Here is a 17,897-nt window from a genome sequence, read left to right on the forward strand (position 1 = left end):
TGCGCCAATACCGAGTACATAAATACTTTATGTCGTGAGTTCCCCCAGCTCACCGTCTGCCCCTAACTCCGGTGACAGAGAGGACACAGGACGCGTTACCGGAAACCTAGGGAAGAGAAACTGGGAGACCTCCCTTTTTTTTTTTTCCCTTGAGAATATCACATCGTACAGTAGTTACTCCGTACAGGTGCAGCTCGAGTCCAAATCCAGCTCTATTTCAAAACGCGCGGCACCTGCAGTCACAATGCAGCTTGCTCGACACTAAGGTCCAGGCCAGGCCCAATAATCGCAGACCGTTCCGCGTGCCGGCCTTCAAGGGGATTTAGCTTGCACCACACCGGCCAGATGCTGTTGGTGCAGCGAATCGCCATCCCTGATCGTTAATGGGGGCCTATCAAACACCGCACAAATAGGGCTGCGAGCCGCCAGTGGGACCTGAGATAAATCGCTCGCTTTTCTCCTCTCGCGGTGGATATATATGGTGGGTGGTACGGAGTACTCCATACTCCCTGTTGCGTGTCCCCAAAGTCACTTCTGAGGAATCCAAATTTCTTTCCTTTTTCCCCGAAGATACGGAAAAGGCTGTCAATGCTTGTTTTGAGGATGCGAGCCTCGCTTTTCCCCCCTCTTCAGCTGTGACTGTCACCCCTCGGTATGTTGCCTATCACCATGGCTGGGCGTATGAGGTGCTGAGGCCTCCGGCGCATGTTCTCACAAAAAAAAGTTGACCAAAATGTGAGCCCCAAAGTACTCCACTATCCGTCCGCCCTTTTTGTCTCCCCCCTTCTTGTAATGTCCCTAGAAAAGCACACGACAGTAAAGTGTTACAGTGTGACGCAGAAAATATCTGTCCCTTGCAGACGATGGAGCAACATTGAGTCGTACTTCTACGACGAAAGACGAAAAGACCAGCTCAGGGGCGCAAGGAAATTATCTAATGTGGCCAGAGTGCACACCAGGACCAGAGAGGGGTGTTTCCAGAAACCAGATTGCTGGGAAGATCAAAGCTATCTGGCTTGCGCATCCTCTGACCTGAAACGACCTTGCCACCACCGCCGCCGCCGCCGCCAAAGATTTGATGGATCTCAAAGATCGACTTCTGGCCCAATGAAGGCCTTTCCACAGCTTGGCCACTAACAAATCAAGTTGCACTCATCAGTAATGTATGTATAATGTATGCAGTGCTGTGGAGAATTTTTGTTCGAACTGCTTGCTAGATTCCGCCAATTGCGGATCGTTCGACAGGAAACCGGAACCCTCCCACCACTGACAACTTCCGCTGGCTCAAGTCTCCAGAATGGATCAACGCAAATCAATGCATTCAATCCGCTCGCCACACAGATCGGAAGAGCTTTAAGGATGGATGTTGATGCAAGTCGGAAGGCGAGGTGCCTACATTGGTGCCAAAGAAGGAAAAAATGTGTCCGGGACACATGCCGATAGCTATAGAATAAGAGCTTGGGATTCCATCGTAATCAATGCCGTCATGATGTGCGTGATAGGGCTACCTACAGCAACATGTTCAATAAAGCGGCTACCGGCATCGCCGCAGGTCTGCTTCTCAACTCATTCCTCCGAGTCAACATAGTGACACGACAGGTCGCAGGGCTTCACCTGTCATAAATCCTATGCATGGCCACATTCACGGCAGGCATCTAATGTCACTTCCCTTTCTAAAATGCAATAAAAAATTAATAATCTTCTGCGGTATGATGAGATGCAACAACCTTTCCTACAAGCGGACTATTTGAAAAATGTTACATGAATATTTTTATGGCCCAAAAATTTCTACTGCTTGTCAAACCAGTGGCGGGAATTGGCAACAGAATACTCAATGCGTCCAAATGCAGATAAATATAAGCAGTAAATGTGTTCATTGAGAGCAACCGATATCTGACTCCACGATACAAGGACTGCAAAGCCTTTCCCTGCCCGCTATCTACCTTGGATCGTCAAGCTTTGCTTAGTCGGGTGAGTGCCCAAAGACGCTCTAAGCTATTAATATACCAGGCCCGTGCCCACCATCCCGAAGATATTTTGCGCGGAACAGGCATTCCGAGGGCCAGAACAGACGACGAATTATTAATTCCCTTGCAGGTGTCTGATCAAGAGTTAACTTTCAAACTGAGACACAAATCATTTTGATGATTGGCGGCAACAACAAAGAAAAGAAAAAAAAAAAAAGAAAAAGGTTACGAAGGAAAAACCCCAACGCCGCCATGCCCGTTCATGGCTCCATCAGTACCAGGTCTCTGTCAACAATCCACCCAATCATGTCGGTGACCCAGAGCAAGCATTATCCAAGCAACAGTGAATTTTGCCCAAACTCTTATCATGGAACACGCTTTCCAACGGCTTTTCGTCGATCACGATCTTCAACCATCAACTCTTTCTCGCATGCCCTGAATCCATCGACCAGAGATCCGGAGTGTGGCCGAGTTCAACGCGGACGAAAAGCTTAAGTTTATCTGCACTGTATGAGCTTAAAGAAAATTTGCTGTCATGGATGCTTCTATGACAGTTAACAATAGTTTTAGGTGGCTAACATCTCCAAGTGCCAACTCTGAACTTCGGAAGCGTCCAAGAACTACAAAGAGCTGGGACCGTTCATTCTGACGATTGAATTGATCTCACACAGATCAACATGGCAGCAGGACCGCATACATTTGGTGAGAATGAGTCCATTATCCTTGAATTTGCACATGTGGTCTGTTTTCCTTCCACCCGCCGGGCAACCCTGCTATGCATTTTGCCGGCGGAATCCACTTCACAGAGTCGGATGCCCTTCCTGCCAGAGATTGCATTCATGGCCATGATACCTCCAAAATATTTTGCAGACGATCCATCTAACTGAGAATCGACAGTTGTTGCTGATGTCTTTGCATCGGAAAGGTTAATTACAACTTTTCCTTCTTTTCGTCGTGGAATTACTTTATATTCCCCCCAACCAAGTGCAGCTTTGTATCAGAAGAAGAGAATATCCTACCCACTATAGGGAATAAATACCCAGATATTCTTATGTTTGCTCTTTTAGCATCGAATTCGCTCTAACCACCAAAATAGATATCTCGGCAATCAACTTGCCATCGTCAGCATTCGTAGCAACGCGCTCAGTTATCAACAAAAAAGACAGATCGCCAAAGAATTCAACCATTCAACGACAGCATTCCTCCATGATAGCCCTCACCCATATCAACCGCGCAAACTCGAACTGTTCAGCTCCAAAGGTGAACGGCATTTCGCCGCTGATGCCGTCCTAGGAACGGCTCAGTATATTTTCCAATGCCTAGCGACAAACGAAGATGCCACCGCTCTTCCCAGTCCTAACATCGCCTCTGGGAGTAAACCCGGAGCGAAACTATCCAAATGTGCTTTGCAGACAAAATCAGGCGTGATTCATGCATTCTTCGACCCGGCAAGACAAGTCACTGCCATCGAAGTCCCCTTCGACATCCACGTCCATGCCAAAGAGACGTCGAAAGACGAAATTCTCGCCGTGCAGCGCAAACTCGGCACAAGTCCGCAGATAGATAAAATGAAAGCATCATACTCGGTCGTATCTATTTACGAAGGTGTAACATTCACCCTGGTCGACTTCACCAATTGCCCCACCCTGATTAGCCTCCTCCAGCCAAGCGAAGCCCCGGAGCCGAACCTCGACGCTGGATGGAGAGCAGCACCAGTGGGAGATGATGGCGGCGGTGATTCTCCATCGCCATCTTCTTTCTACGGCGCGGTATATTTTATCCAACTCCAAACCGATTTCACCGAAGAACCGTACATTACCAGGTTAGAAGCCCGTGTCATCGCTGACGGGGTGGAAGAAGCGGCCAGCGCAAGCGGATGCTGTGCGCTGGCGGCACATCTAGCAATGCAGAAGGGTGGGAAGAATTCGAGACATGCGTATGCCATTGAGCAAGGAATCGAAATGGGGCGGAAGAGCCAACTTTGCATTGAAGTGAGATTGAACGAGCAAGGTTCGGGGGTGTCGAGGATTACACTTTCGGGGAGGGCGACAATGGTGATGGAGGGGAAGCTATTGTAATGTTTAAGGGAGACGTTGACTGCGGCTCTTTTGGCCTCTTGTTTTTCATTACTTTTCGGAGCTGTGTCACGATCAATCTACTGGGTTCGCATTTTACATCGAATTCAGGGCAAATTGGTCCATATATACTAAGTTAACCCCTCTCATTGCCAATCACAACTTTCACCTAGAGTCTCTACATACACAGATGTTTGGCTGTAGACCTCTTTGCTTTCAAAGCTTCTATTGCAGTGGTGCTGTGATAATTCACACCGTCGATAGTTCATGGGCCTTTTTGAGACCCTCACCTTGAGCAGTTATGACTGCTGGAGCACAGAAGCCTGAATAAAATCATCTAATATCTTATTTTTGAATGATGCGGCTATGAAAAGGCTAAACAACACTTGTAACCGGCCAGGGAAAAAAGAAAAAAAAAAGGCTATATCTATCCTTTTCTAATCAGATAAGAGAAACTCATTTCGGCAAATGACTCGTGCTCTCGTCATGACCACCTATCTAAGCAGCAACTCCATTCTGAGGACCATCCACAACACCGCGAACGCCTCCCTTCGCACCCACCTCCCTAGCAGTTACTTGCATGACTAAATGCTCGTTAACACTGATCATCACTTCCACTTTACCATTAGCTTTAACTCCCTTAATAGCAAACTCCGCGATCGGCTTGGATACATTCCACACAATTTCACGGATGTCTTCTTCCTCTTCCTCGCTCTCATCGTCAGAGTCAACGTCCGAGTCTTCCTTGGGTCCAGCGGGCTTGGGTTTGGGTTCAGGCTTGATGACTTTGATGTCGCGAGCACCTTCGCAGACGCGAATGATGACATCGCCACCATCCTTGGGAACGGCGTACTGCGCAGTGCGGCGGGCGGGAAGGGCAGTCTCAGCGCTAAGAAGCGGCTTGAAAATTGCCGTGGATTCAGCACTTTGATCGGCTGAGACGAGTTGCACGCCAATTGCTTTTTCAAGGTGGGGAGCGACAGTGACCATAGGATGCGTGGACTGCTCAATGTCTTCCTTCTCAAACTCTTCTATTAGTGAAGCTTGGATGGCGGCTCCGCGAGCAGCGAGGTCCGAGGGGTTAATTGCGGTGGGAGATGTAGATGGCGAGAGGACTGTAGTTGAGGGAGAGAAGAGAGATTGTACGAGGCGAGCGATCTTTGGAATGTGGGAAGTTCCACCGCAAAGAATAACCTATCATATTTTAGTTTCAAGCGCTGTAGAATGGGCGTATCTAGAACAAACCTCGTCAATGTCCAGCACATCCAACTCAGCTTTTTTGATTGCTTGTTCAATCAGCTGAGTAAAGCTGCTAAAGACCTTGCCGGACAACAACTCGAATCTCGTTCGATTTACAGTAGAACTGAAGTCGATACCGCTGGCCAGGCTTTCAATGCTGAGCGCTGCGGTAGTTCCAAGGCTCAAAGCTTTCTTTGTGACCTCCGCCTCAAGTTTCATTTTCGCCAAACTGCGCTCGTTCTCACGCGGGTCGGTTTTATGCTTCTTGATAAATTCCTTCGCAAAGTGATCGATAAGGATTTGATCCAACTGGGCACCTCCAAGCTCGGGGTCATGGACGGTAGCCAAGACAGTATACATTCCTCCCCTTGAAGCAATGATGGCGATATCCGATCTAGTCCCACCGAAATCCGCAACAACAACTAACTTATCCTTGACTTGTGTCTCGGGTATCGCGTCGTACGCCAATAAGGCTGCAACTGGTTCATGAACAAATTGAATAACATCGACGCCAGCTTCCTTCGCTGCTGCTTTCAAGGCGGTGCGTTGCGCTTCAGAGAAGTCTGTGGGAACGGTGACAACAGCAGCGTTAACATCTTTTCCGAGAAAATCAGAAGCAGACTGCTTCAGTCGTCGCAAATGGCGGGTAGTGACCTCGGAAACAGTAATAGTGTTGGGTTCCTCGGCGGCTGTATCGCGGACGGTGAACGCAACGGACGAATCATGCAATTGAGGATGCGCAGAAGCGTGAGCAGGAGTCGGATCTATAGATTTAAAACTGAATGGAGACACGGCTTAGCGTATATTCGTGGCTATACCACGGGCGGGTTGATGCCCCCGCCCCGGCCCATGGGGGAGACGTACTCTTTTCCTAGATAATCTCTGAAATATGCAATAGTATTTTTTGGATTCCGCACTAGTTGAGCCTTTGCCTGTGCACCGTGGTATTCTTCACCCTCGACATAGGACAAGACAGAAGGGATATGGCGATCTACCAGGTCACTGTTAATCGAGCAATTCTTTCGAGGTACTGGTGCAGGGTAACCGACCTCCTTCTTCGTTGGCGATAACCTGAGGTTTTCCTTCCTACGAAAGCAAGGCTAGTTAGAGCCGCCCTTTCAGACACTTGTGGAAACAGAATATATCTGTTCTCACCGGTGAGATATGAGCTATGGAGCTGTTCGAGTTTCCGAAGGAGATACCAATGGCGTATCTCTCCGTTGTCTCGGCAGCAACGCCGTTAGGCTGGTCGCTCATGGTGCAATGAAAATTATAACGATCCCCAAAGGTTCGGCCAGGAAACTTGAGGTGAAAACCCGTCTTAGCGGAGGCAAACCAGCGACAGTTCGTGTCTTTTTGCTTGCCAGCAATTTCTCGATCGCGAAAATCCAAAAAAGTTGAGGCTCGCGTCAACTTGCCGGTGTGCGTTATCGATAAGATCTTCGGCTAAACCTTCTAGTTTTAACTTCAAGGCTGAGCTTATCTTTGCACCGTCGTCGCCAGCTTCGCGGCCGGCCGTGGTCGTTGTCTGTTCGGAGCATAGATCCCCCTCGTTAATACGAAATGTGAACATCGAATATTCCATCGTCTACCTGGGAAGATTCTATGCTATTGACTATGACGGAGCTAAAGCACAAGTATCATCCTGAACTTGTCTTCGAAAGGAAAAACAAAGATCTTAAAAAGCTACCAAAATGTAACCTGAACTCCCAAAAATAAGGCGTTGAAGGATTTGAGATAGATTTCTCTTTGCACAGCACGGGTACTAATTTTTTGTTTTAATTTTAATATTCAGATGTCCGGGTTGAAAAGCGCCCTATTCCCCATCCCCCTGCAGCCTCCCCTTACGCCGGCTCTAAGGTGCCGAAGATCGTCTATGTTTCGACTAAGACACCCTTCATGAGCGCAGCAAAACGCGTTCAAAAACTCTTGCGAGAAGTTGAAAAGCGCGCTATGCCCAAGATCGACCTCCATGATAGCAAGACAGGCGAGAAAGCTAAGGTAACCCAGCTGAAAGAAAGTAGCCAGGCCCTGCAAAAGGAGGAGGTATTCATCAAAGCTACTGGTCGGGCTATTAAAAAGGCCATGGACATTGGCAAATGGTTCGGCGAGAAGGAAGGGTATAGCATCACTGTGAAGACAGGGACGGTCTTAGTAGTCGACGATATCGTTGAGGATGAAGGCCTGAAGAAAAAGGAGCTGAGCAAGAGAGCAAAGCGGGAGCAGTTTAAGAGCAATGTTCAAGACAATAATATGGAGGTGAATTCTTTTGCAGAAATTGCCCGGACGGCAGGCCCAGCGCTACCCGATGTGCACACAATGCACACTCCAAAACAAAACGGAAAGAGGAAGAGGCTTGATGCAGATGACGACTTGCCTGAATCGCGCACCCGCTGGGTTAATGTTGTGGAAATCGCTGTAACTTTGAAGTGAAGCCAGAACTCCAGCCCTGGCTCTCCAGCCCTGCCTTGCTCAATTGTGATCGGATAGACACCTCCTTGAGACGACCGCCATCCGCCCCCGCATATATCAGCCGACCCTACCCTCTATGGATTTTGACCCGGTACTTCAATTCAGCCTCCGTTGAGACATTGTTAGTTGGGAAAGTGAAAGCATGGGTGAAATATCCGTTCCAGGTTGATATTGGTGCCCCAGTTTTTACCAATATGCTTTCTTATTTGGCGTTGGAGCCATTTATGCTCCCATGGCTGCCGCAATCTGGGACCCTGGCCAAAGGATATGGTACAGAAAATACAAATTTCCCCGGAAACAATGTGCAGTGGCTTATAGAAAAGACCGATGTCGAAACGACGAGGTCTCAGTGTTTGAGCCACTCCGTACATTAAATTCGAATTGTGTTTTGGTTCACCTGGTGTAAGATATTGAGATTTGCTCTTCTGTGATCAATGCTTTCAGACGCATTAGGTGGCCACTATCGGAGCAAGTGTCTCAAGAAGTATGAGGGACTGTACCATAACCTGAGCACGGGGCCAAGATCCCAGCAACTTCTTCCAATGGTGATATACATCCTTTGTTGATTGGTCAGTCCACAGTTCTCGTTCTTAGCCAGTTCGTTAAAAGATGGATGTAAACTGGAACACGACGCGGGATGAGTTTTCTGCCTAAGAAGCAGGACTATCGGCTGGATTCACCGTTTGCTTGTCTGCCGTTGAGCCTAGATACCTGAGCTAGTCCTAATAAGGTTTAGCTTTGCGAACAAGAACTGACTGATGTCATCCAGGGACCGAGCCGCCTGACGGGAGCTGACATGAGGCTGGCAACCCGAATCGTGTCTCAGCCGCATGAGCCCCCAGAGAGCTATGGTGTCTCGCTCGTACATCATAGATATGAGATGATGAAGACTCAAAGGAGGAGTCGAAACTCAAAGCTATGGATCCCGCCATGCTCGAAACTCTAACCGCAGAAGATCTCGCTCCGCCAACCCCGCCCCCTTCCTACGAAGAATCCGCGTCTGGCGCAGCATCGCGCGTAGCCTCGGGTCCCAAAACATTCAATCTTAAAATCGATAGAACTGCTATTAACACTGTTGGCTATTCCTCTGCTAACGAAACGAGTCTTACTTATCGACTATCCCATGAGCTAGACACTGGCCACAGTACTATCGCAATATCCCGTTTCGCCCCCTTCACTAACTCACCAGAGTTCACCGGCAGACGGGACAAGCACATCTACTCTTTCACCCAATCTTTATTCTCCACAACCGTCGAAATCATCGGGAAGCGTCGCAGCACACTCCCTGGGACCCTATATCTCCGGCTGAATCATTCGTTCCTGAAACAGAGTTGGGAAGTATGCCATCGTCCTCCCACAAGCGATCGGAGCACACTGCTGTTCCGTACCCGGCCCACCAGAAATCCGCACAAGGTGGATAAACTTCAGTGGGAAGATGCGGAGAGACAGCTTGTTGCCGTGGAGACGCAATGGTGTGCGAATGAAGGATCAAAGCCTGGCCTACATGTGGTGAAGAACTTGGGGGACAAGTTGGTGGATGTGCTGGTTACTGGATGGTGCGCGAAGATTTGGAACGGGTGGCAGATGTCGATTGCGGAAGCGAGAGAAAAGGAATTGGATTCTTGTATATTCTCCTCTTGCTCCTATTTCTCTCGGCATGTGACCCTTTTAGGAGTTCTGACTTTGCTTTTATAGTTCGTCGAAAAATGGCATATGGAGGCCAGATGTTTTCTATCCGTGATTCGAATCCCGGGACCAGCCTTTGGTCCCTCTGATAAAAGCAGAGATATCCAGTATCTACGTTATTCTTGTTGCATCTAGTGGGGTTAGCATTCACAAAGAAAAGCCAACTGCTTGTGTACAAAAGTTGGACTGTGAGGTGAAAATGATGTTCAAAAGAGATCATTTATGTTTTAGGAACACTTTTGTATATGAATGAACGCATTCGATATAACCCAATTTTCGCCAACAATACCTTTATCCTTGATGGTATATTGAACCGCACGCCTGTATTCACAACTCCATAGAACTCCAAAAAAACGTATTAGTATAACTCGACAAGGGAAGCGATGCGAGTACAATGGTCACCGTCAGTAGGAAGCTGCTGGGTATCAGGCTCCAAGTCCCATCTGCTTAAGGACCCTCGAAACCAGCTTCTTCTGCCCCCCAACCTCCAAATTCTCTTCATCCACCTCTCTCAGACACCTACCAACCGCGACAATCATTTTAATCCCTTCTTCTCCACCAGCCGAACTGTCCACCCATACTCTTCCATTCTTTCCCACGGCAATCTCGAACCCCCCAAGCGATTCAAGTTTCTTTCCCAGCTCCTCCAACACTACGACACCTCCACTTCCTCCCGGAGACATCAACCTCCCCGCCAAACCCACCGAAACGTCAAACACCATTCCGCCATTCAGAGGCCCAAGCCCACCCGGCTCTGCCTTGCCTGTCGCGGGATTCACACATGTTAACTCAATTTCAGCGCCTGGCCCCAAGCCGACCGACAGCACACGCGCATACACTAATTCGCCACTTTTCAACTGTGGGCGCGTTTTCCGCGTGGCGCCCTCGAAAGCTAACTGTGGGAGGAAAACATGCGGCGTGTGCGGGGAGAGGGTGCAATGAAAATAATCGGCACTTGAGTGGTGGATTTGAGCGATAACAAGATCGCTGGGCTGCGGGATGTAGCGGCGGCGTGGAAAGGTGAGAATATTAACGGAATTACGCTTGGGATCTTGGAGTAGAAGGCCAGCCTGGGTGCTTGTGATCGGGATGGGTGATGTGGCGTGTGATAAAACGTGGAGGTTTTGGCCGAGTTTGAGAGAGTTGTTACTGGCGGTTTTGAGGTGGCTTGGGACCGTGTCTCCCGGTAGGAGAATTAACGGAGCCGACATGGTGCTTCCTGGAGTCGCTAATGCAGAGGACTCTTCATTAGAGCCCGTGAGTGCTCCACAGCCGTTCACTTCGTGGAGTCCCAATTCGCGTCGGTCGTTCGCTTTGTTGCAGGTGAGAAATTTCAAGAGGGATCTTATCGATAAGTAGCCGTCACGTGGGGCGCTGCAGCGAAGTACGACGCCTAAAACGGGCCAGTCCGCCAGGATTCGTAATTGACTAGTAAAGTATAATGCCACCATGAGAACTTATCCCAACAGGCCAATCGGCGTTCAGCGATGCGGAGAGCAAGCCTATGAGGATTCATGGGAAGTGTAAATAGAGGATCATGGAAGGTTCAATGTCTTAAACCTCTATAGTCTTATCCCTACCCGGCGGGGGGGGGGGGGGGGGGGGGGGTGGAATAGGTACTTAGTTATAAAGTATTTCAGCTATGCAATGTGTGTATTGAGTCTATACTCCGTACATCTTTCTAAATCTCAGTCGATAGCATACATTATCTCGTAAGTAGTTGATCAGCGCCGCTGTACGGAGTAAACTATTTAGTAGTTGTGTTGTGTGAAGTGGCAGAAGCTATGAGAAACCGACAGCCTGGCTGAATGAACCTCTCGAGCTAACTCATTCTTCAGTTCAACCCGGTAGGTGAGTTGTGACGAGAGACAGCGCTCTGCTCAGCGCTGGAGGTTAAACCCGAGACTCGCGTGGCTGGGAAATATCGACAAAGTCGCATTTCCTCCATTACCTCAACTTTCATTGAGCGTATTCAGCCCTATGCACGGAGTCCGGGGTACGGAAGCTGAAGGCCTAGCTGGGGACGAGGGGAATAACTTTTTGATATGATTTTTGCCGTGCAGAATCTATTTTAAAATATTGAAAGTTGTCAGATAGGTCTGCTTTGCTTCAACAAATAGATACGCAAACAGCTGCGGTACCGATTTGGGCGCCAATGCAGAGATGCAAACCTCCGGCCATGTCCTGTCGACCTGCGTATCTCCACATCTGAAGTCTGCAAAAGGAAATGCGTCTTGCATATCCCGTACCTCCTTACGGAGTAGTGCTAGTCAATTTGAATGGGCGGTACCTCGCGTAGAGCCGGTTGACTACCCATAACAGCAGGGTGGTGTGAGTGGATGTAGGAGAGAGGAACATGGCGCACCTGATTCCTCCATAGAGCATCCAGGTCTTGGATCCGATTTCAAAAATAAAAATATCAAATTACAAATTCCGATTTGCAGGTGGTGAACAAAACGCAGGGCCTCACGACTTGGTGACCAACGTCTGTGTGCTCATTGGCCCGTAACGACCCCCGTAACCAACCCGGTAACTCAACTGTGTGTGCGTGTTCTTGGAAGTTTGTTAAATTACCAATTTGCGGGCTGGCCTCCATGGGCTGCCGTGAAACTGCCTCTGCCAACGACCGAAAATAGACCCGGGCGATGACGGGATGCCGGGAGAAAAGCAATTCTATGTTGCATCAGCTTTGCGTTTTCGCCTACAACTATATAAAACGGCCGATTCCATTCTCTCGATTTGCTGAAATCGTTCCCAAATCACCCTCTTTTCTATTTTCCATCCATCGTGGCCGTTAGACCTGGACGTCGAGTTCAGTTCACCGTCGCTTGCTCGCCATGAACTGCCCGTCCCGAACGGAGCATGATCCTGACCGCCCGGACTGGAATCAGAACCCACCGGTTCTATCTCCCGATCTCACCGCGCGGCAGGATCTCAATGGCCGTATAAACGCTACCCAATTCCGGGAGCTATCCTCTCATTTCTCGTCTCTCGGGTTCGCAGCCGGTGCCGATGAAGGCCCCGAGAAGGGACTCGACGTCCCTCCTGGCTCCAAGCACCGCCCACCCTTTGCAGATGCAAAACTTCCTCGTGATTACTACGAAGGTAGGCGTTGGTCAATGCACAGTTGGCTACTGATCTGGTGCAGGTAAATGCTGACTGAGGGTTGGTTAGAATTTTGCGCTGCAAGTCGTCAGATGCCTTACAGGGTAAAGACGTTAAAGTCCTGGTTCCATCATGGCTTGCTATGGTGGCTGCCAGCAATTTCAATGGCAGTATTCTCTGTCTACTATATGGGAGTTGTCCTCTCGACCTTCCGGCCCCGTACGTCAACCATGTCCATTCTCCTCCCGTGTTTATTCTAACTGCTGCCTTTCTAGGGCAAAAACTAGCGACGGCCCGCGTCGTAAAGAGAGCCGAAAGCTGTCAAACTGGCAGCAGTAAACCAAACTACAGCGTTGGCCTGCATGTCGCTGCACTTGCTATCATTTTATTCGTATCCTTTGGGGCCTGTGCATTTCCAATGCTTGCGGTCAGGTTTCCACGTCTACGAATCCCGCATTCTTTCCTTTTCTTCGTGCGACATTTTGGTACCGGTGTCTTGATTGCCACAGCATTCGTCCACCTCTTGCCCACCGCTTTTGTTTCACTTGGAAACCCATGTTTATCACAATTTTGGACGGTGGACTATCCCGCAATGCCTGGCGCCATCGCTCTGGCAGCCGTCTTCCTTGTTACCACGGTAGAGATGGTTTTCAGCCCCGCTAGACATATCTGTGGTGATACCAGGGGAGTCACCCAGATGATCTGCCATCAAGATTCAACTCCTACAGGCCACCAGGGTTACGGAGCAACGGCCAGCCCCGTGGAAGCTCTGGAAGGCGGAAAATCATCCGACTCCGATCCTCATCTTCGCGGAGATTATGGAGTCCGTAGCCCTATTTCTCGTCAATCTACGGCTGAAGGGCCTGAAATGGTGACGGGGACTAACGCGGTCAACCGGGAGGGTGCTGAAAAGGACGTGCCCGATGTGCATGCTCCTATCGTTCTAACTCCCGAGCAGAGGACCCGAAAAGCGTTTTTACAATGCGTTCTCTTAGAAGTTGGAATTTTATTCCACAGTGTTTTTATTGGAATGGCGCTGAGTGTTTCCGTCGGAAACGAGTTCGTCATTCTGTTGGTTGCGATTTCATTCCACCGTAAGTCAAAGCACCATCACCAACCCCCCACCAATTTTCCCCATTTTCTTTGTGACGTTCGGTACTTGTTCTGCTAACTTCCTTCGCAGAGTGTTTTGAAGGTTTGGCGCTCGGCGCGCGTATCTCAGCACTTTCCTGGAATCCAGATGCCAAACAGCCATGGCTCATGGCTCTCGCATACGGTTGCACGTAAGTTGATGGCTTGTTACATCCCGAAACGTTGATAGCAGGGAAAACTACACGAAGAAGGTGACGCTAATAGGCAACTTAGAACCCCTATTGGTCAAGCCATTGGCTTGGCTACACACTCCCTGTATGACCCCGATTCCGAAGTTGGCCTCATCATGGTTGGCACCATGAATGCAATTTCGTCGGGTCTGCTTGTTTACGCCTCTCTCGTGGAGCTTTTGGCTGAGGACTTCCTCACCGATGAAAGCTGGCGAATCCTGAGAGGGAAAAGGCGCATCTTTGCCTGTTTACTAGTCTTCCTTGGCGCATTTGGAATGAGTCTAGTTGGAGCATGGGCGTAATAAGGCCTCTTGTACAGGGATTTGGTCGAAGAATTACCCCGAGAATGGGTGGTTCTGGAGTGGGGTACCGGAGACGAATTCAACATTCTCTCGGTGAAGTTTTGCACACGTTTTTTTTACCCTCTGATTTCAGGATTGGAATCTCTTCGATGTCGGTTGGTATTGCGATTTTTTTGAGCTCAGCTGCGGGCGGGCGGTCCTGGAGCATGGGATGATTCTTGCTCTATTTCGCGCAGGCGAGTGCGCTGTTTGGATTCTACGTCGCGGGATATTTTCTCACTTGGGGGATTATTTGTTTTTTCTTTGCTCTTGAATTCTCGTGGATGGATGGAGTTTCTCCCCTCTCCACATACTCTCATGTTTGTACATATCTCAAAGGGCCGACTGGTTATCGCATCCTTGAGACTTAATTTTTTTATCCTAGTTTTCGATACGTACTGTACATCCATACCCAAGATATCTAGACTACAGAACCTATTTATATGAAATATGCGTTTTGAATTCTTCCGATTCGTCCCCTTTTCCTCTTCACGTGGCATGTACGGGGGATTGCGAAGATTGGGATCCATCCCATCAACCTCGCCGAATCCATGACACCCACTTTTCAAGCTGCTAACCGCATACGTGGCTATTGGTGACTAGTTACGCCGTTGGGACATACGTGGGATGAACACAAGGCCAATCCGTCGCTCCCCTTGACGGCTTGGAGACGCCCGTTAGCCGGTATACCCACCAAAAATCATTGAGCGGATCTCGACAGGCAACTAGTTAGCCAGCTCCACGCGAAAGCCACTCCAGTCAGCTACATGACGTCAAACCACTTGTGGCTTGGTCTCCCTGTGTGAATGTGTGTTCGTTCAAACCCCCCCCCCCCCGGGATAAATATATTGCTACATAGTTTGAAGGCAATACGAACATGCTCCATTGTCCACACTAGCACTGTTTGAGCTCTGTGGGGAAATGCGTTACAGGCTCAACAGGGTTGCTGGCTCTATGGAGTACTCCGTACTCCGTACTCCAGTGTATAATTGTTCAATTATCGACTAGCAAAAAATACCCATGATTTTTCCCCATGTCTGAAGAGGTATCGGTTCTTTTCGGGTGTTCGCGCCACTGCGCAGCCAATGGCGGGTGGCGTTCCACCGTGTGTTTTCGCGAGACATCGGGGAGTATCGCGATAAATTTTGCCTGAGGCAGGCACTCTGTACTGACCGGGATGTATAAACAACCAATTAGACTGCGGATCGAGTACCCCTTTTTCCTGACCGCAGGTCAATGACTTCGCGGGATCCCTATGTTTTAATACCTGTATGTATGTCTCCTGCTTAGAGTGAGGACCTTGAGGTGGTACGATGCAGATTCGAGGACAGTTTCATGGAATCGCGGGAGACGGGTCAGACAGAGTCCTTATGAAGTTCAGGGATGGTTAGGATTACCGTTGTCTCAAGCACTGCGATGTCGTGCGGGAGTTGAGAAGATCATGGTTCCACGGAGTACACCAGCCGGGATATATCACTGATCGAAGCCATTTGCAGCCTTTTCAAAATAGTCCATTAACCAAGAAAGAAGAAGCAAAGGGTGTGAAATGCCAGCACTCAAAATCGTACACAACAACTGCAAGATGTAGCAAAGAAATAGGCATGAATACATAAAAGTCCGTCACCTGCATCATGTGGAGAGCAAGCCCCGAAGCACGGCAGAGTAAGATCACGCGCAAACGTCATATTTGTAGTTACATTTCAAAAAGGGGAGCCGCTCCATGATCGACTCACTTAAGCAATGAACTCCCTCTTGCCGAAGGAAAGGCGGGTTCGTCCTCCACGCATCATCGTTGGGCGCTGACGGAGACGTCTATTGTCACCTCCTCGACCGCCTGCATTGGCTCCACCATTTGATCCGCCATTGTTGCCTCCATTATTTCCACCGTTGTTTCCGCCATTGTTTCCGCGGTTATTTCCACCGTTGTTGCCGCCGTTGTTGCCGCCATTGTTTCCACCATTGTTGTTGTTGTTGTTGTTGTTGTTGTTGTTGTTGTTTCCTCGGCCGACCGTAAACTTCTGACAATCATCCTGGGCACCGCGTTGTGCAACCTAAAAAGATGTTGGCCATCCCACTAAATGACACTAGAAGAATGAACAAGCAGCAAGAACTTACAGGCATGATGACAGGTTGATGATTAGAAGCTGAATTCATGGTGCACACGCGATATGCACCAGCAGGCAGCCCACCCTCCACAGTAGCCTTGAGACCACCTCGACCATTGCCAGCGTCGTTGATACCCTTAAAGAACACAAACTGCTCGGGATCAGGAGGGGTTTGCGTAGCCAGATTGTTGCCAAGGGACTGAATAGTGACGTGACTGTGGCCGACAATGTTTCCGCCTTCAAGCTCCTGCGGTGCCGAGTAGTAGGTGTTATCGGGGTTGGTAAAGGAGCCAGCAACCAAGTTTGAAACTTGGAGTTCGACATCAAAGTCCTGATTTGCAGGCAGATCTTCTCCGGGTCCCGGGTTCATTATAATGGTCGAAACCATGTTATTCTTACTGGGAATATCTCCCATCACTGTTAAAAGTCAGTATAGCTTTTTTTATGGACAGTGGGAATTCATAATAGGACCAACAAACCGACTCCGTTACAAGATCCGCCCCGGATTTGAAGACCGTTGGTTAATGTCTTTCCTGTGCAGAAATTGATGAAGTTTGCGTTGTCACTGCCAACAACCTGTTAGTACGGGTAGGTCGTATTAGAATCAGCATACGCATACGTGTTGGAAGCGGCCTGGCCCTCTTCTGCATTTGCATTTCCATCATTCTGGCTGCCCTTCTGGATGTTTTCTGGGTTAAGCAAGAGCTCATTCTGGTTGCCATTATTGCCGCCGTTGTTCCCACCATTGTTTCCGCCATTGTTTCCGCCATTGTTCCCGCCGTTGTTCCCGCCGTTATTGCCTCCATTGCCCCTCTGATTGCCACCGTTTTGACCACCGTTCCTCCCACCACCACCTCGGGTCTGGCCCATTACACCGCCGAGAAGGCTCGACGAGAGGAGTAGCGCAAGGGCGAAGTTCTTGGTCAACATGGTTAATAACTGACTCTCCTAGATCCACGTCGTCGAGTCCAAAGCGTTTCTGCGTTTAGTAAGGAGTTGGAAAACCCGTATTTTAATTTCTTGTTGATATTATTGTTTTTTGGAAAGGTGTTCACCAGTAACGACTCCAAGTGTGAAAAGGAAAGAAAGAAAATAAAGAAAATAAAATCCACGATCAACGTGAACTCATTAGACAGTGGATGGTTGGAAAGAAAAGAGGGTGACTTAACATGGAATGAAAGTAACCCCTTAAGCGATTGTCTTCAACCACTGCACCGAAAGGAAGTCACAAGTTATTGATTGTGGGAAGATGCAGAAGACAAAAGAGGGAGAAAGAGAAATAGGCCAACGGACTTGGGTCATAAGTAAGAAATATTTGAAAAGCCAAACTGGTGAGACAGACCCAGCTTGCAAAGCAAAGTACTGAGGAGATGAGAGAGTGATTGCAGCGCTTTGAAACTCGACTTGACATCCTCACTGTCACAGATTACATTGAGGAGATCTGCTACCTGTGGCCCGAAGAGGTTAAGGCCATGCCATTCTTGGGAATGGAAGAGCTGGGGAGGAGGAAAATTCCGGAGATTCTGCGCCGTGGAAATGCATGAATGCTGGCCTTGGCTGGTAAGCACAGAAATCACCAAGAGGT

The 17,897-nt window shown here is 49.0% G+C and overlaps 8 protein-coding genes across 8 annotated transcripts; 4 read left to right on the plus strand and 4 right to left on the minus strand.

Moving 5' to 3' along the window:
* Positions 1-934: 934 nt before the first annotated feature.
* On the minus strand, positions 935-1,586 carry D8B26_001368 (uncharacterized protein; the record flags this gene model as incomplete). The annotated part of the gene is made up of 3 exons (XM_066123519.1): positions 935-1,125; positions 1,265-1,392; positions 1,513-1,586. 3 exons carry the CDS (start codon positions 1,584-1,586, stop codon positions 935-937), a joined length of 393 nt encoding a protein of 130 aa, XP_065979593.1.
* A 782-nt stretch (positions 1,587-2,368) lies between these two features.
* On the plus strand, positions 2,369-4,217 carry D8B26_001369 (uncharacterized protein). The gene is made up of 4 exons (XM_066123520.1): positions 2,369-2,475; positions 2,556-2,669; positions 2,865-2,892; positions 3,064-4,217. Exons 2-4 carry the CDS (start codon positions 2,645-2,647, stop codon positions 4,043-4,045), a joined length of 1,035 nt encoding a protein of 344 aa, XP_065979594.1. The 5' UTR covers positions 2,369-2,475; positions 2,556-2,644; the 3' UTR covers positions 4,046-4,217.
* Positions 4,218-4,401: 184 nt separating this feature from the next.
* On the minus strand, positions 4,402-6,635 carry SSZ1 (Hsp70 protein that interacts with Zuo1p). Its single transcript, XM_003065380.2, has 5 exons — positions 6,437-6,635; positions 6,331-6,367; positions 6,146-6,272; positions 5,288-6,059; positions 4,402-5,236 (listed from the first exon to the last, which is right to left on the minus strand). The coding sequence occupies exons 1-5, from the start codon at positions 6,536-6,538 to the stop codon at positions 4,541-4,543; spliced, it is 1,734 nt and encodes a 577-aa protein (XP_003065426.2). The 5' UTR covers positions 6,539-6,635; the 3' UTR covers positions 4,402-4,540.
* Positions 6,636-6,798: 163 nt separating this feature from the next.
* D8B26_001371 (uncharacterized protein) lies at positions 6,799-8,328 on the plus strand. The gene is made up of 2 exons (XM_003065381.2): positions 6,799-6,977; positions 7,077-8,328. Exons 1-2 carry the CDS (start codon positions 6,887-6,889, stop codon positions 7,712-7,714), a joined length of 729 nt encoding a protein of 242 aa, XP_003065427.2. The 5' UTR covers positions 6,799-6,886; the 3' UTR covers positions 7,715-8,328.
* Positions 8,329-8,671: 343 nt separating this feature from the next.
* On the plus strand, positions 8,672-9,528 carry D8B26_001372 (uncharacterized protein; the record flags this gene model as incomplete). The annotated part of the gene is made up of 2 exons (XM_003065382.2): positions 8,672-9,377; positions 9,449-9,528. 2 exons carry the CDS (start codon positions 8,672-8,674, stop codon positions 9,526-9,528), a joined length of 786 nt encoding a protein of 261 aa, XP_003065428.2.
* A 229-nt stretch (positions 9,529-9,757) lies between these two features.
* RRP40 (exosome non-catalytic core subunit rrp40) lies at positions 9,758-10,650 on the minus strand (the record flags this gene model as incomplete). Its single annotated transcript, XM_003065383.2, has 1 exon — positions 9,758-10,650. One exon carries the CDS (start codon positions 10,648-10,650, stop codon positions 9,865-9,867), a length of 786 nt encoding a protein of 261 aa, XP_003065429.2. The 3' UTR covers positions 9,758-9,864.
* Positions 10,651-12,183: 1,533 nt separating this feature from the next.
* Positions 12,184-14,637, plus strand: D8B26_001374 (uncharacterized protein). The gene is made up of 5 exons (XM_003065384.2): positions 12,184-12,544; positions 12,614-12,763; positions 12,820-13,638; positions 13,728-13,827; positions 13,910-14,637. Exons 1-5 carry the CDS (start codon positions 12,277-12,279, stop codon positions 14,166-14,168), a joined length of 1,596 nt encoding a protein of 531 aa, XP_003065430.1. The 5' UTR covers positions 12,184-12,276; the 3' UTR covers positions 14,169-14,637.
* Positions 14,638-15,940: 1,303 nt separating this feature from the next.
* Positions 15,941-17,242, minus strand: D8B26_001375 (uncharacterized protein; the record flags this gene model as incomplete). The annotated part of the gene is made up of 4 exons (XM_066123521.1): positions 15,941-16,258; positions 16,323-16,729; positions 16,792-16,877; positions 16,932-17,242. 4 exons carry the CDS (start codon positions 17,240-17,242, stop codon positions 15,941-15,943), a joined length of 1,122 nt encoding a protein of 373 aa, XP_065979595.1.
* Positions 17,243-17,897: the final 655 nt, after the last annotated feature.

This window comes from Coccidioides posadasii, chromosome 1 (genome assembly GCF_018416015.2).
Source record: "Coccidioides posadasii str. Silveira chromosome 1, complete sequence".
Classification (NCBI taxonomy): Eukaryota; Fungi; Ascomycota; class Eurotiomycetes; order Onygenales; family Onygenaceae; genus Coccidioides; species Coccidioides posadasii.

What these genes read in the sequence shown, in the direction of transcription:
- D8B26_001369 (XM_066123520.1), top strand. Translation starts at nt 2,645, where the DNA reads ATGGCAGCAGGACCGCATACATTTG. An exon ending in AGCAGGACCGCATACATTTG is followed by an intron (nt 2,670 to 2,864) that starts GTGAGAATGAGT and finishes GAGAATCGACAG; the next exon opens with TTGTTGCTGATGTCTTTGCA. An exon ending in GATGTCTTTGCATCGGAAAG is followed by an intron (nt 2,893 to 3,063) that starts GTTAATTACAAC and finishes CCACCAAAATAG; the next exon opens with ATATCTCGGCAATCAACTTG.
- SSZ1 (XM_003065380.2), bottom strand. Translation starts at nt 6,538, where the DNA reads ATGAGCGACCAGCCTAACGGCGTTGCTGCCGAGACAACGGAGAGATAC. An exon ending in TATCGCCAACGAAGAAGGAG is followed by an intron (nt 6,273 to 6,330) that starts GTCGGTTACCCT and finishes GTGACCTGGTAG; the next exon opens with ATCGCCATATCCCTTCTGTC. An exon ending in ATGTGCTGGACATTGACGAG is followed by an intron (nt 5,237 to 5,287) that starts GTTTGTTCTAGA and finishes AAAATATGATAG; the next exon opens with GTTATTCTTTGCGGTGGAAC.
- D8B26_001371 (XM_003065381.2), top strand. Translation starts at nt 6,887, where the DNA reads ATGCTATTGACTATGACGGAGCTAAAGCACAAGTATCATCCTGAACTT. An exon ending in TCTTAAAAAGCTACCAAAAT is followed by an intron (nt 6,978 to 7,076) that starts GTAACCTGAACT and finishes TTTAATATTCAG; the next exon opens with ATGTCCGGGTTGAAAAGCGC.
- D8B26_001374 (XM_003065384.2), top strand. Translation starts at nt 12,277, where the DNA reads ATGAACTGCCCGTCCCGAACGGAGCATGATCCTGACCGCCCGGACTGG. An exon ending in CCTCTCGACCTTCCGGCCCC is followed by an intron (nt 12,764 to 12,819) that starts GTACGTCAACCA and finishes CTGCCTTTCTAG; the next exon opens with GGCAAAAACTAGCGACGGCC. An exon ending in GGTTGCGATTTCATTCCACC is followed by an intron (nt 13,639 to 13,727) that starts GTAAGTCAAAGC and finishes CTTCCTTCGCAG; the next exon opens with AGTGTTTTGAAGGTTTGGCG.